The sequence below is a fragment of the Petromyzon marinus genome, unplaced genomic scaffold (assembly GCF_048934315.1).
Source record: "Petromyzon marinus isolate PM22_M1 ecotype Great Lakes invasive population unplaced genomic scaffold, UKy_Petmar_22M1.pri1.0 PM_Scaffold_105, whole genome shotgun sequence".
Lineage (NCBI taxonomy): Eukaryota > Metazoa > Chordata > Hyperoartia > Petromyzontiformes > Petromyzontidae > Petromyzon > Petromyzon marinus.
In genome coordinates, this window is record NW_027423064.1 from 111,236 (window position 1) to 126,810 (window position 15,575).

General features: G+C 52.2%; 1 protein-coding gene across 3 annotated transcripts in view; it reads left to right on the plus strand.

Moving 5' to 3' along the window:
* Positions 1-12,183, plus strand: part of LOC116936870 (derlin-2) — a 30,488-nt gene extending 18,305 nt beyond the window's left edge. For 2 of the 3 annotated variants that reach the window (XM_076063368.1, XM_076063369.1), the window contains 3 exons: positions 1,213-1,408; positions 7,286-7,376; positions 11,281-12,183. In XM_076063368.1, coding sequence (XP_075919483.1) covers positions 1,213-1,408; positions 7,286-7,376; positions 11,281-11,455 — 462 coding nt within the window. In that variant the 3' untranslated portion in view covers positions 11,456-12,183. The other variant, XM_076063367.1, reaches the window with a different exon arrangement.
* Positions 12,184-15,575: the final 3,392 nt, after the last annotated feature.

Below are 15,575 nucleotides of genomic sequence, written 5' to 3' on the forward strand. Positions count from 1 at the left end.
TACACTACACACTACTACACTACACACTACTACACTACACACTACTACACTATACACTACTACACTATACACTACTACACTATACACTACTACACTATACACTACTACACTATACACTACTACACTATACACTACTACACTATACACTACTACACTATACACTACTACACTATACACTACTACACTATACACTACTACACTATACACTACTACACTATACACTACTACACTATACACTACTACACTATACACTACTACACTATACACTACTACACTATACACTACTACACTATACACTACTACACTATACACTACTACACTATACACTACTACACTATACACTACTACACTATACACTACTACACTATACACTACTACACTATACACTACTACACTATACACTACTACACTATACACTACTACACTATTCACTACTACACTTTACACTACTACACTATACACTACTACACTATACACTACTACACTATACACTACTACACTATACACTACTACACTATACACTACTACACTATACACTACTACACTATACACTACTACACTACTACACTATACACTACTACACTATACACTACTACACTACACACACACACACCACACACACACCACACACACCACACACACACCACACACACACACCACACACACCACACACACACATTACACACCACACACACACACACCACACACACCACACCACACACACCACACACACAATCACCACGTTGTCTAAACCTTGACAATCCAACCCCACGTTGGTCACACACCACACACACACACACCACACACACACACAAACACCACACACACCACACACCACACACACCACACACACACACCACACACACCACACACACACACCACACACACCACACACACACCACACCACACACACACACCACACACACCACACACACACCACACACACAACACACCACACCACACCACACACACCACACACACCACACACACACACCACGCTCACACCACACACACACACCACACACACACACACCACACACCACACACACACACCACACACACCACACACACACACCACACACACCACACACACCACACACACACCACACACACCACACACCACACACACCACACAATCACCACGTTGTCTAAACCTTGACAATCCAACCCCACGTTGGTCACACACCACACACACCACACACCACGACACAGCTGTGCGGCCTGTGTGTGAACCTGGTGTTCCTGGGCCAGGCGTTCACCATCATGCTGGTGTATGTGTGGAGCCGACGGAACCCTTACGTGCGGATGAACTTCTTCGGCCTTCTCAACTTCCAGGCGCCCTTCCTGCCGTGGGTGCTCATGGGATTCTCCCTCCTGCTGGGGAACTCCGTCATTGTGGACCTGCTCGGTACATGTGGGACACCAGCAGGGCATTGTGGGGGTGGAGGAGGTGGTGTTGTTGTGATGGTGGTGGTGTTGTGATGGTGGTGTTGTGAGGGTGGCGTTGTGATGGTGGTGTTGTGGTGGTGGTGTTGTGAGGGTGGTGTTGTGTTGGTGGTGTTGTGGTGGTGGTGTTGTGGGGGTGGTGTTGTGATGGTGGTGGTATTGTGATGGTGGTGTTGTGATGGTGGTGTTGTGATGGTGGTGTTGTGATGGTGGTGTTGTTGTGATGGTGGTGTTGTGATGGTGGTGTTGTGATGGTGGTGTTGTGATGGTGTTGTTGTGATGGTGGTGGTGTTGTGATGGTGGTGTTGTGAGGGTGGCGTTGTGGTGGTGGTGTTGTGGTGGTGGTGTTGTGAGGGTGGTGTTGTGATGGTGGTGTTGTGATGGTGGTGTTGTGATGGTGGTGTTGTTGTGATGGTGGTGTTGGTGTTGTTGTGATGGTGGTGTTGTGTTGGTGGTGTTGTGGTGGTGGTGTTGTGGGGGTGGTGTTGTGATGGTGGTGGTATTGTGATGGTGGTGTTGTGATGGTGGTGTTGTGATGGTGGTGTTGTGATGGTGGTGTTGCTGTGATGGTGGTGTTGTGATGGTGGTGTTGTGATGGTGGTGTTGTTGTGATGGTGGTGGTGTTGTGATGGTGGTGTTGTGAGGGTGGCGTTGTGATGGTGGTGTTGTGGTGGTGGTGTTGTGAGGGTGGTGTTGTGATGGTGGTGTTGTGATGGTGGTGTTGTGATGGTGGTGTTGTTGTGATGGTGGTGTTGGTGTTGTTGTGATGGTGGTTTTGTGTTGGTGGTGTTGTGGTGGTGGTGTTGTGGGAGTGGTGTTGTGATGGTGGTGGTATTGTGATGGTGGTGTTGTGATGGTGGTGTTGTGATGGTGGTGTTGTGATGGTGGTGTTGTGAGCGTGGTATTGTGAGGGTGGTGTTGTGATGGTGGTGTTGTGTTGGTGGTGTTGTGGGGGTGGTGTTGTGAGGGTGGTGTTGTGATGGTGGTGTTCTGGGGATGGTGTTGTGATGGTGGTGTTGTGATGGTGGTGTTGTGAGGGTGGTGTTGTGATGGTGGTGTTGTGAGCGTGGTATTGTGAGGGTGGTGTTGTGATGGTGGTATTGTGATGGTGGTGTTGTGATGGTGGTGTTGTGGTGGTGGTGTTGTGGTGGTGGTGTTGTGATGGTGGTGTTGTGATGGTGGTATTGTGATGGTGGTGTTGTGGTGGTGGTGTTGTGAGGGTGGTGTTGTGATGGTGGTGTTGTGATGGTGGTGTTGTGAGCGTGGTGTTGTGATGGTGGTGTTGTGATGGTGGTGTTGTGTTGGTGGTGTTGTGATGGTGGTGTTGTGATGGTGGTGTTGTGTTGGTGGTGTTGTGAGGGTGGTATTGTGAGGGAGGTGTTGTGACGGTGGTGTTGTGAGGGAGGTGTTGTGATGGTGGTATTGTGAGGGTGGTGTTGTGGGCGTGGTATTGTGATGGTGGTGTTGTGATGGTGGTGTTGTGATGGTGGTGTTGTGATGGTGGTGTTGTGATGGTGGTGTTGTGTTGGTGGTGTTGTGGGGGTGGTGTTGTGAGGGTGGTGTTGTGATGGTGGTGTTCTGGGGATGGTGTTGTGATGGTGGTATTGTGATGGTGGTGTTGTGAGGGTGGTGTTGTGATGGTGGTGTTGTGAGCGTGGTATTGTGAGGGTGGTGTTGTGATGGTGGTATTGTGATGGTGGTGTTGTGATGGTGGTGTTGTGGTGGTGGTGTTGTGAGGGTGGTGTTGTGATGGTGGTGTTGTGATGGTGGTGTTGTGAGCGTGGTGTTGTGAGCGTGGTGTTGTGATGGTGGTGTTGTGATGGTGGTGTTGTGTTGGTGGTGTTGTGATGGTGGTGTTGTGAGGGTGGTGTTGTGATGGTGGTGTTGTGATGGTGGTGTTGTGTTGGTGGTGTTGTGAGGGTGGTGTTGTGATGGTGGTGTTGTGATGGTGGTATTGTGATGGTGGTGTTGTGATGGTGGTGTTGTGATGGTGGTGTTGTGTTGGTGGTGTTGTGAGGGTGGTGTTGTGTTGGTGGTGTTGTGATGGTGGTGTTGTGAGGGTGGTATTGTGAGGGAGGTGTTGTGACGGTGGTGTTGTGAGGGAGGTGTTGTGATGGTGGTATTGTGAGGGTGGTGTTGTGGGCGTGGTATTGTGAGCGTGGTGTTGTGATGGTGGTGTTGTGATGGTGGTGTTGTGATGGTGGTATTGTGAGCGTGGTATTGTGATGGTGGTGTTGTGAGGATGGTATTGTGAGGGTGGTGTTGTGAGCGTGGTATTGTGATGGTAGTGTTGTGAGGGTGGTATTGTGAGCGTGCTATTGTGATGGTGGTATTGTGATGGTGGTGTTGTGAGGGAGGTGTTGTGATGGTGGTGTTGTGAGGGAGGTGTTGTGATGGTGGTGTTGTGATGGTGGTGTTGTGTTGGTGGTGTTGTGATGGTGGTGTTGTGATGGTGGTGTTGTGAGGGTGGTATTGTGAGGGAGGTGTTGTGACGGTGGTGTTGTGAGGGAGGTGTTGTGATGGTGGTATTGTGAGGGTGGTGTTGTGGGCGTGGTATTGTGATGGTGGTGTTGTGATGGTGGTGTTGTGATGGTGGTGTTGTGATGGTGGTGTTGTGATGGTGGTGTTGTGTTGGTGGTGTTGTGGGGGTGGTGTTGTGAGGGTGGTGTTGTGATGGTGGTGTTCTGGGGATGGTGTTGTGATGGTGGTATTGTGATGGTGGTGTTGTGAGGGTGGTGTTGTGATGGTGGTGTTGTGAGCGTGGTATTGTGAGGGTGGTGTTGTGATGGTGGTATTGTGATGGTGGTGTTGTGATGGTGGTGTTGTGGTGGTGGTGTTGTGAGGGTGGTGTTGTGATGGTGGTGTTGTGATGGTGGTGTTGTGAGCGTGGTGTTGTGAGCGTGGTGTTGTGATGGTGGTGTTGTGATGGTGGTGTTGTGTTGGTGGTGTTGTGATGGTGGTGTTGTGAGGGTGGTGTTGTGATGGTGGTGTTGTGATGGTGGTGTTGTGAGGGTGGTGTTGTGATGGTGGTGTTGTGATGGTGGTATTGTGATGGTGGTGTTGTGATGGTGGTGTTGTGATGGTGGTGTTGTGTTGGTGGTGTTGTGAGGGTGGTGTTGTGTTGGTGGTGTTGTGATGGTGGTGTTGTGAGGGTGGTATTGTGAGGGAGGTGTTGTGACGGTGGTGTTGTGAGGGAGGTGTTGTGATGGTGGTATTGTGAGGGTGGTGTTGTGGGCGTGGTATTGTGAGCGTGGTGTTGTGATGGTGGTGTTGTGATGGTGGTGTTGTGATGGTGGTATTGTGAGCGTGGTATTGTGATGGTGGTGTTGTGAGGGTGGTATTGTGAGGGTGGTGTTGTGAGCGTGGTATTGTGATGGTGGTGTTGTGAGGGTGGTATTGTGAGCGTGCTATTGTGATGGTGGTATTGTGATGGTGGTGTTGTGAGGGAGGTGTTGTGATGGTGGTGTTGTGAGGGAGGTGTTGTGATGGTGGTGTTGTGATGGTGGTATTGTGAGCGTGGTATTGTGATGGTGGTGTTGTGAGGGTGGTATTGTGAGCGTGCTATTGTGATGGTGGTATTGTGATGGTGGTGTTGTGAGAGTGGTGTTGTGATAGTGGTGTTGTGATGGTGGTATTGTGATGGTGGTATTGTGATGGTGGTGTTGTGATGGTGGTATTGTGATGGTGGTGTTGTGATGGTGGTGTTGTGATGGTGGTATTGTGATGGTGGTATTGTGAGGGTGGTGTTGTGATGGTGGTATTGTGAGGGTGGTGTTGTGGGCGTGGTATTGTGATGGTGGTGTTGTGATGGTGGTATTGTGATGGTGGTGTTGTGATGGTGGTGTTGTGATGGTGGTATTGTGGGTGTGGTATTGTGATGGTGGTGTTGTGATGGTGGTGTTGTGATGGTGGTGTTGTGATGGTGGTATTGTGAGGGTGGTGTTGTGGGCGTGGTATTGTGATGGTGGTGTTGTGATGGTGGTGTTGTGTTGGTGGTGTTGTGGTGGTGGTGTTGTGATGGTGGTGTTGTGATGGTGGTGTTGTTGTGATGGTGGTGTTGTGGGGGTGGTGTTGTGAGGGTGGTGTTGTGATGGTGGTATTGTGATGGTGGTGTTGTGATGGTGGTGTTGTGATGGTGGTGTTGTGATGGTGGTGTTGTGATGGTGGTGTTGTGATGGTGGTGTTGTGATGGTGGTGTTGTGAGGGTGGTATTGTGAGCGTGGTGTTGTGATGGTGGTGTTGTGATGGTGGTGTTGTGATGGTGGTATTGTGAGCGTGGTGTTGTGAGGGTGGTATTGTGAGGGTGGTGTTGTGAGCGTGGTATTGTGATGGTGGTGTTGTGAGGGTGGTATTGTGAGCGTGCTATTGTGATGGTGGTATTGTGATGGTGGTGTTGTGAGAGTGGTGTTGTGATAGTGGTGTTGTGATGGTGGTATTGTGATGGTGGTATTGTGATGGTGGTGTTGTGATGGTGGTATTGTGATGGTGGTGTTGTGATGGTGGTATTGTGATGGTGGAATTGTGGGTGTGGTATTGTGAGGGTGGTGTTGTGGGCGTGGTATTGTGATGGTGGTGTTGTGATGGTGGTATTGTGATGGTGGTGTTGTGATGGTGGTGTTGTGATGGTGGTATTGTGATGGTGGTATTGTGGGTGTGGTATTGTGATGGTGGTGTTGTGATGGTGGTGTTGTGATGGTGGTGTTGTGATGGTGGTATTGTGAGGGTGGTGTTGTGGGCGTGGTATTGTGATGGTGGTGTTGTGATGGTGGTGTTGTGTTGGTGGTGTTGTGGTGGTGGTGTTGTGATGGTGGTGTTGTGATGGTGGTGTTGTTGTGATGGTGGTGTTGTGGGGGTGGTGTTGTGAGGGTGGTGTTGTGATGGTGGTATTGTGATGGTGGTGTTGTGATGGTGGTGTTGTGATGGTGGTGTTGTGATGGTGGTGTTGTGATGGTGGTGTTGTGATGGTGGTATTGTGAGGGTGGTGTTGTGGGCGTGGTATTGTGAGCGTGGTGTTGTGATGGTGGTGTTGTGATGGTGGTATTGTGAGCGTGGTATTGTGATGGTGGTGTTGTGAGGGTGGTGTTGTGAGCGTGGTATTGTGATGGTGGTGTTGTGAGGGTGGTATTGTGAGCGTGCTATTGTGATGGTGGTATTGTGATGGTGGTGTTGTGAGAGTGGTGTTGTGATAGTGGTGTTGTGATGGTGGTATTGTGATGGTGGTATTGTGATGGTGGTGTTGTGATGGTGGTATTGTGATGGTGGTGTTGTGATGGTGGTATTGTGATGGTGGAATTGTGGGTGTGGTATTGTGATGGTGGTGTTGTGATGGTGGTGTTGTGATGGTGGTATTGTGATGGTGGTATTGTGAGGGTGGTGTTTTGATGGTGGTATTGTGAGGGTGGTGTTGTGGGCGTGGTATTGTGATGGTGGTGTTGTGATGGTGGTATTGTGATGGTGGTGTTGTGATGGTGGTGTTGTGATGGTGGTATTGTGATGGTGGTATTGTGGGTGTGGTATTGTGATGGTGGTGTTGTGATGGTGGTGTTGTGATGGTGGTATTGTGAGGGTGGTGTTGTGGGCGTGGTATTGTGATGGTGGTATTGTGATGGTGGTGTTGTGATGGTGGTGTTGTGTGATGGTGTGACACGCGTGTTACGTGTTACATGTGTGTAGGTGTAGCGGTGGGTCACGTGTTACGTGTGTGTGACACACGTGTTACATGTGTGTTACATGTGTGTAGGTATAGCGGTGGGTCACGTGTTACACGTGTTACATGTGTGTAGGTGTAGCGGTGGGTCACGTGTTACGTGTGTGTGACACGCGTGTTACATGTGTGTAGGTATAGCGGTGGGTCACGTGTACTACTTCTTGGAGGACGTCTTCCCCACGCAGCCCGGAGGGACTCGCCTCCTCAAGACACCGCACCTCCTGTGAGACGCGGCAGAGACACACACACACAGAGACACACACACAGAGACACACACACACAGACACACACACACACAGTCACACACACACAGTCACACACACAGACACACAGACAGAGACACACATACAGTCACACACACACACAGTCACACACACACACAGTCACACACACACAGACACACACACACAGGCACACACAGAAACACACAGAGACACACACACACATAGACACACACAGAGACACACACACACACAGACACACACACACAGACACACACACACAGACACACAGACACACACACACAGAGACACACACAGAGACACACACACACACAGACACACACACACAGACACACACACACAGACACACACACACAGAGACACACACACAGACACACACACACACACAGACACACACACACAGACACACAGACACACACACACAGAGACACACACACAGACACACACACACACAGACACGCACACACAGACACACAGACTGACACATACAGACACACACAGAGACACACACAGACACACACACACACAGACACACACAGACACAACAACAACAACCGCCATTCGCCACTAAGTGGCGGTGACGTCACCACGACGCTTGTGCCAGGCTATGTGCACCGTGAGGCCACGTGAAGTGTCGAACGCCCGCTGGCAGGAGGTCACTGGGCAGACCCAGGTGCCACGGGTCGACTGACTGAGATGACTGGCTGATGCACCACCTGTGCCCCCTACTGTGCCAACCTGCTGTGCTTTAGCCACCCGGCGCTCCGCTCGTTGTTCTGAGCGTCGCTCCTCCGCCCTCCGTTGTTGTTGGAGGGCGATTGCCTCCAATTGCCCAGTAGCGTCCTTCACGAGCCTCCTCCACAGAGGCCGATCTTGACACCGCTGGTACCAGTCATCGGCAAGTCCACTCAGCTCCACGTCCTCCTGTACCACATCACTCCATCTCTTCTCTAGCCCGTGCCGCGCCCATTTAGCCCCCTCAATCCGGCCGAACAAAAGCTGTTTCGGCATGCGGTGGCTGGGCATGCGGGCTACATGACCCATCCATCGCAGCCTTGCCCACAACTGCCCTATCACCGATTGGGAGTTGTGGGGGTGGAGTGTCCGATGGTACAAAATACCCAGGCAGGTGCTTAGTTTTGGTGGGGCTGATGGTAAGGCCCCACCTCTTAGTGGCACGCTCCAGTCTCAGCAACAGCATCTCCAACTCCTCCTCTGAATGAGCAGCTATTACCAAATCATCTGCATACATAACGTGGTTGAGCAATAGGGAGCTATCCCTTGACCGCACCCGGGCATCGATCAGCCTCCCATTATATCTGTACCATTTGGAGATTCCCCCGGTACAGCTATTGAAGGCTTCACGAACTACGTGGTCAAAATAGATGTTAAATAATGTGGGAGCCAGAGGACATCCCTGTCGCACCCCAAGGTGTACAGGGAATGGCTCTGACTCCCGGCCACGTAGTTTTACCCGGGCCCGCTCACCATCATGAAGGTCCTTAATGATCGTGAGCAGAGGGTCAGGTACTCCAAAAGCACGAAGAACAACCCAGTGCCCAGGCCTACTGATGGTATCATAGGCCTTGACCAGGTCAATAAAGCAGAGATGTAGGTCTTGTTGGAATTCCCTACACCTCTGCTGTAGCAGACGGACAGAAAATATGGCATCTGTGCAGGACCGCCCTTTCCTGAAACCGCATTGGGGCTCCACAAGCCTCTCCTCAGCGTGCCTGGCAAGGCGATGTTGAATAATCCTTGCCAGGACCTTTCCCGGCACACTGAGGAGTGAGATGCCCCTGTAGTTGTTACAGTCTGTGCGGTCCCCCTTCTTTAAGAGGGGGACCACCAGGGCATCCTTCCAATCCTGCGGAACCCGTCCAGTGGTCCAGACTGTTGTTATGATGTCATATAGGGCAGTCTGTGCACAAACGCCACCCTCCCTCAGCATTTCGCTTGGGAGATCATCTCTGCCCGCTGCCTTTCCTGGTCTCAGACTCCGGATCGCCTTTAGTACTTCCTCAACAGATGGCACCTCAGCCAGCCACTCACAGGGGGTGACTTCTTCCAATATTTGAGGCACCGCAGCCTCAGCAGGGTCATCCCCACTTTGTGCCACGATGTTTTCCTGGCTGAGGGATTTCCCCTCCCCCAGGACCTCACAGAAATGCTCAGCAAATCTGCAAACCTGTTCCTGGGGGTCGGAGATTGGATCACCGTTTTTTCGCCTAATGATGATAATAGGTGTGGCGCTGCAGGTTACTTTTTTTATGGAGTTAAAGAGAGATTTGTGATCACGGGCCACTGAGGCAGACTCCATCTCCTCAGCAACCTGCGACCACCACCCATCCTTGCAGCGCCTCACGGCTCTCCGAACCTCCGAGCGAAGGCTGCGGTAAGCCTCCTCATTCTTTGACGTGGGATTCTGTAGCCGATGACAGTGGGCCTGTCGCTTTTTCTCAACCATCCTGAACACCTCTGTCAGCCAGGGTCTCTGGGGAGGTCTGGACCGCGTACCCACAGCAGCCATTGCAGCTGCATGAGTCACAGTCCTAAACCTCGCCCGTTTACCCTCGACATCAGGAGGAGTCGGGGACGATGCCAATCCCAGCCGCAAGCGATGATGAAATTCTCGCTTGCAACTTTCATCAGATAACTGAGACCAGGCCACTTTAGGTTGGAATGGGGTCCTGGGTGTACACCCACCACCGGAGTGGAAGAATGGCAGATCAGCTCCACGGTAGGTCCTGGTGTCAAGGACATGGGCTCGCATCTGCTGGTCCGTCACTATGTAGTCCAGCAGATGTTCTTGCTTGGACCCGGCATGCATCCATGATGTTGTGTGGATGCGCCGATGCCGGAACAGCGTGTTGGTAATTACAAGCCCATGGGCTGCACAAAAATCTAGCAGCCTCCTACCGTTGTTATTGAGCTGATCTGGCCCATGCCCTCCAAGCACTCCGGACCAGGTGCCAGCATCAAGACCAACTCCGGCATTGAAGTCACCCAACATGATGACTCTATCCCGAGGGGCCACTTTAGCCAGCACCTGTGACAGGAGGTCATAGAAGGCATCTGACTCATCGGCTTTGCCTGCATCCCTCCACAGATGTTCATCTTCGGTGGGGGCATAAGTAACCACGACCACCATTCCTCGCCTCCGGTTGATGGGAAGGCGAGCTCAAAGTAGCCTGGGGCTTACAGCTTCCCACACCTCACCGCCACGCTCCCACGCCCCCTTCATTCTTTTGTTCAAAAGAAGAGCCACACCCTGTTGTTTGGCAGTCTGCTGCCCCGAGTAGAGGACTGTCCACACCTCTCGGTGGCAGGAGCCAGAACCGGTCCACCGGACCTCCTGAATGCCACATAGATCCAGGCGGTACTGGTCCAGCTCCCGACAGAGGAGTGGCAGCCTCTCCTCCGCAGTGAGCGTTCGAACATTCCACGTGGCCACCCGTAGTGGTTTTTCGTTGTTTCTGGAGGAGCCCCGAGGGTAGAGATTCAATCCCCTGGCTCCGCCAATTGGGGTTTGGCCAGGAGACGTCATAGACGCCTGGCCCCCCGGGGCCTCCGGCACAAGCTTATTAGTTACATATTTCAGTTTAACTCGCGGTTTAGTGGTAATTAATTGAAGGTGGAGGGGTTACCAGCCCCTCGCACCCGTCCAGAGCCCCCGTGTAGCCCCTGTGGTGGACACAGACGCCATGAGGGGAGGAGCCAATCAAAATTGGCACCTCCCCCCACAGCACTGTCCACGACAGAGTTGCCCGTCCGAGAGATGCATGGAAATGATGCATAGAGATTTACCCCCTCTCACCCCATCTCTCCCCCCTCTCACCCCCTCCCCTACCCCCCCCTCTCACCCCCCTCCCCTACCCCCCCCAGGCACCTGCTGTTTGACCCCCCTGAGGAGGAGCCGGACTACACCCCCCTACCGGAGGACGCGCCGGGGGGGTACCGCTGGGGCGGGGGGGGGGCGGCGGCACAGCGCCCCCCCCCCGCAGGGGCGCCCAATGGGGGAGGGCGGCCAGGCGACGGGGAGGAGAACGGCGGGGCCTAGGCCTCGCCTAGCGAGGCCTAGGCCCCGCTAGGCCTCGCCTAGCGGGGCTAAGGCCTCGCCTAGTGGGGCTAAAGGCCTCGCCTAGCTGGGCTAGGCCTCGCCTAGCGGGGCTAAGGCCTCACCTAGTGGAGCCTAGGCCTCGCCTAGCTGGGCCAAGGCCTCGCCTAGCGGGGCCTAGGCCTCGCCTAGCGGGGCCTAGGCCTCGCCTAGCGGGGCCTAGGCCTCGCCTAGCGGGGCCTAGGCCTCGCCTAGCGGGGCCAAGGCCTCGCCTAGCGGGGCCAAGGCCTCGCCTAGCGGGGCCAAGGCTTCGCCTAGCGGGGCCAAGGCCTCGCCTAGCGGGGTCAAGGCCTCGCCTAGCGGGGCCTAGGCCTCGCCTAGCGGGGTCAAGGCCTCGCCTAGCGGGGTCAAGGCCTCGCCTAGCGGGGTCAAGGCCTCGCCTAGCGGGGCTAGGCCTCGCCTAGCAGGGGCATAGGCCCCACTAGGCCTCGCCTAGCGGGGCTAAGACCTCGCCTAGTGGGCCTAGGCCTTGCCTAGCGGGGCCTAGGCCTCGCCTAGCGGGGCCAAGGGGCCTCTCGCAGACACGGCGACAGACAGCGACATCTTAACATCGTCAACAACAACAACATCACCGTCAACAACATCTACATTGTCAACAATATCAACATTAACAACATCGTCAACAACGACAACAACATGAACACCATCAGCATTGACAACAACATCAACACCGTCAACATCATCAACAACATAAATATTGTCAGCAATAACAACATCGTCAACAACATCATCGACAACATTAACAACAACAACAACATCGTCAACAACATCATCGACAACATTAACAACAACAACAACAACATCGTCAACAACATCATCGAGAACAACATTGTCAACAACAACAACATCGTCATCAACATCATCGACAACAACATTGTCAACAACAACATCGTCAACAACATCAACATCATCGACAACAACATTGTCAACAACAACAACAACATCGTCAACATCATCAACATCATCGACAACAACATTGTCAACAACAACAACAACATCGTCAACATCATCAACATCATCGACAACAACATTGTCAACAACAACAACATCGTCATCAACATCATCGACAACAACATTGTCAACAACAACATCGTCAACATCATCAACATCATCGACAACAACATTGTCAACAACAACATCGTCAACATCATCAACATCATCGACAACAACATTGTCAACAACAACAACATCGTCAACAACGACAAAATCAACGCCAGCAACATCACTGCCATCAACATCGTCAACAACAACGACATCGTCAACAACAACATCAATACTATCAACATCGTCAACAGCGATAACATCGTCAACAACAACATCAATACTATCAACATCGTCAACAGCGATAACATCGTCAACAACACCATCAATACTATCAACATCGTCAACAACAACAACAACATCGTCAACAACACCATCAATACTATCAACATCGTCAACAACAACATTGTCAACATCAACATCACCAACACCATCAATACTAACAACATCGTCAACAACGACAACATCGTCAACAACAACATTGTCAACAACAACATCACCAACAACATCAATACTGTCAACATCGTCAACAACAACAACAACATCGTCAACAACAGCATCGTCAACAAGAACATCGTCAACAACAACATTGTCAACAACAACATCACCAACAACATCAATACTATCAACATCATCAACAACAACAACATCGTCAACAACGACAACATCGTCAACAACGACAACATCGTCAACAACAACATTGTCAACAACAACATCACCAACACCATCAATACTGTCAACATCGTCAACATCACCACCACCACCACTGTGTGACCCTCATGGGCTGTGTGTGTGCGTGTACAAATAGACAACGGTTTGGGCAACGACCCTCTTCCATGACACGTTGGGTTGGGGGGGGGGGGGTTAGCACCAGCTGATTTGGTCGTCAGCTGGGTCAGCTGTGACCTGGTGAGCCCCTTACACCACCACCACCATCATCATAACAACCACACGCTGGAGTTGAACTCTCACCTCTGAACTCCACTGGGTCACCTGTGACCTGGTGAGCCCCTTACACCACCACCATCATCATAACAACCACACGCTGGAGTTGAACTCTCACCTCTGAACTCTGCTGGGTCACCTGTGACCTGGTGAGCCTCTTACACCACCACCATCATCATCATAACAACCACACGCTGGAGTTGAACTCTCACCTCTGAACTCCACTGGGTCACCTGTGACCTGGTGAGTCTCTTACACCACCACCACCACCATCATAACAACCACACGCTGGAGTTGAACTCTCACCTCTGAACTCCACTGGGTCACCTGTGACCTGGTGAGTCTCTTACACCACCACCACCACCATCATAACAACCACACGCTGGAGTTGAACTCTCACCTCTGAACTCCACTGGGTCACCTGTGACCTGGTGAGTCTCTTACACCACCACCACCACCATCATCATAACAACCACACGCTGGAGTTGAACTCTCACCTCTGAACTCCACTGGGTCACCTGTGACCTGGTGAGCCTCTTACACCACCACCATCATCATCATAACAACCACACGCTGGAGTTGAACTCTCACCTCTGAACTCTGCTGGGTCACCTGTGACCTGGTGAGTCTCTTACACCACCATCATCATCATAACAACCACACGCTGGAGTTGAACTCTCACCTCTGAACTCCGCTGGGTCACCTGTGACCTGGTGAGCCTCTTACACCACCACCACCATCATCATAACAACCACACGCTGGAGTTGAACTCTCACCTCTGAACTCCCCTGGGTCACCTGTGACCTGGTGAGCCCCTTACACCACCACCATCATCATAACAACCACACGCTGGAGTTGAACTCTCACCTCTGAACTCCGCTGAAGAGGGGGAGAGACTGAGTGGAAAGTGGCTCTGTTGCCACAACCACCACAACAACAACAACCACCACAACAACCACCACAACAACAACTACCACAACAACGACAGCTGCCACAACCACTACTACCACAACAACAACCACCACCACGACCACCACCACGACCACCAGCACCGTGCCGTGATTGGTTTTGGTGATTCTCGGCGTGGCTGGGACTCCCACCCCAATGCCCTCGACCGTTAGGACTGAGCGGACCTAGGGGAAAGACGGGGCACTTTGAACGCTGAGGTGTGCGTGCGTGTTTGTGCGTGCGCGTGTGAGCGTGAGTGTGTGTATGCATGTACGTGTCTGTGTGTACGCGTGTACGTGTGTGTACGCGTGTTGTACGCGTGTTGTACGCGTGTTGTACGTGTGTGTGTGTACGCATGTGTGCGTGTACGTACGCGAGTTTGTGCGTGCGCGTGTGGGTTGATAAATATTTGGAATTTCGCAACGTTTTTGATTCTTTTTTTGAAGATTCCATTGGTGATGGTGATGATGGTGCTGCTCGTGGTGATGGTGATGATGGTGCTGCTGGTGGTGATGGTGATGATGGTGGTGATGGTGATGATGGTGCTGCTGGTGGTGATGGTGATGATGGTGCTGCTGGTGGTGATGGTGATGATGGTGCTGCTGGTGGTGGTGGTGATGATGATGGTGGTGATGATGGTGCTGCTGGTGGTGATGGTGATGATGGTGCTGCTGGTGGTGGTGGTGATGATGGTGATGGTGGTGGTAGTGATATAACCTCTTGTCACAGGTGCTAGCTAAAGTGGCACCTCGGGATAGAGTCATCCTGATGGGCGACTTTAATGCCCGAGTTGGTCATGATGCTGGCACCTGGTCTGGAGTGATTGGAAGGCATGGGCCAGATCAGCTCAATAACAACGGTAGGAGGCTGCTAGATTTTTGTGCAGCCCATGGGCTTGTAATTACCAACACGCTGTTCCGGCATCGGCGCATCCACACAACATCATGGATGCATGCCGGGTCCAAGCAAGAACATCTGCTGGACTACATAGTGACAGACCAGCGGATGCGAGCCCATGTCCTTGACACCAGGACCTACCGTGGAGCTGATCTGCCCACTGACCATCGACTTGTCATTTGTAAGATGCGCTTGCCATTCTTCCACTCCGGTGGTGGGTGTTCACCCAGGA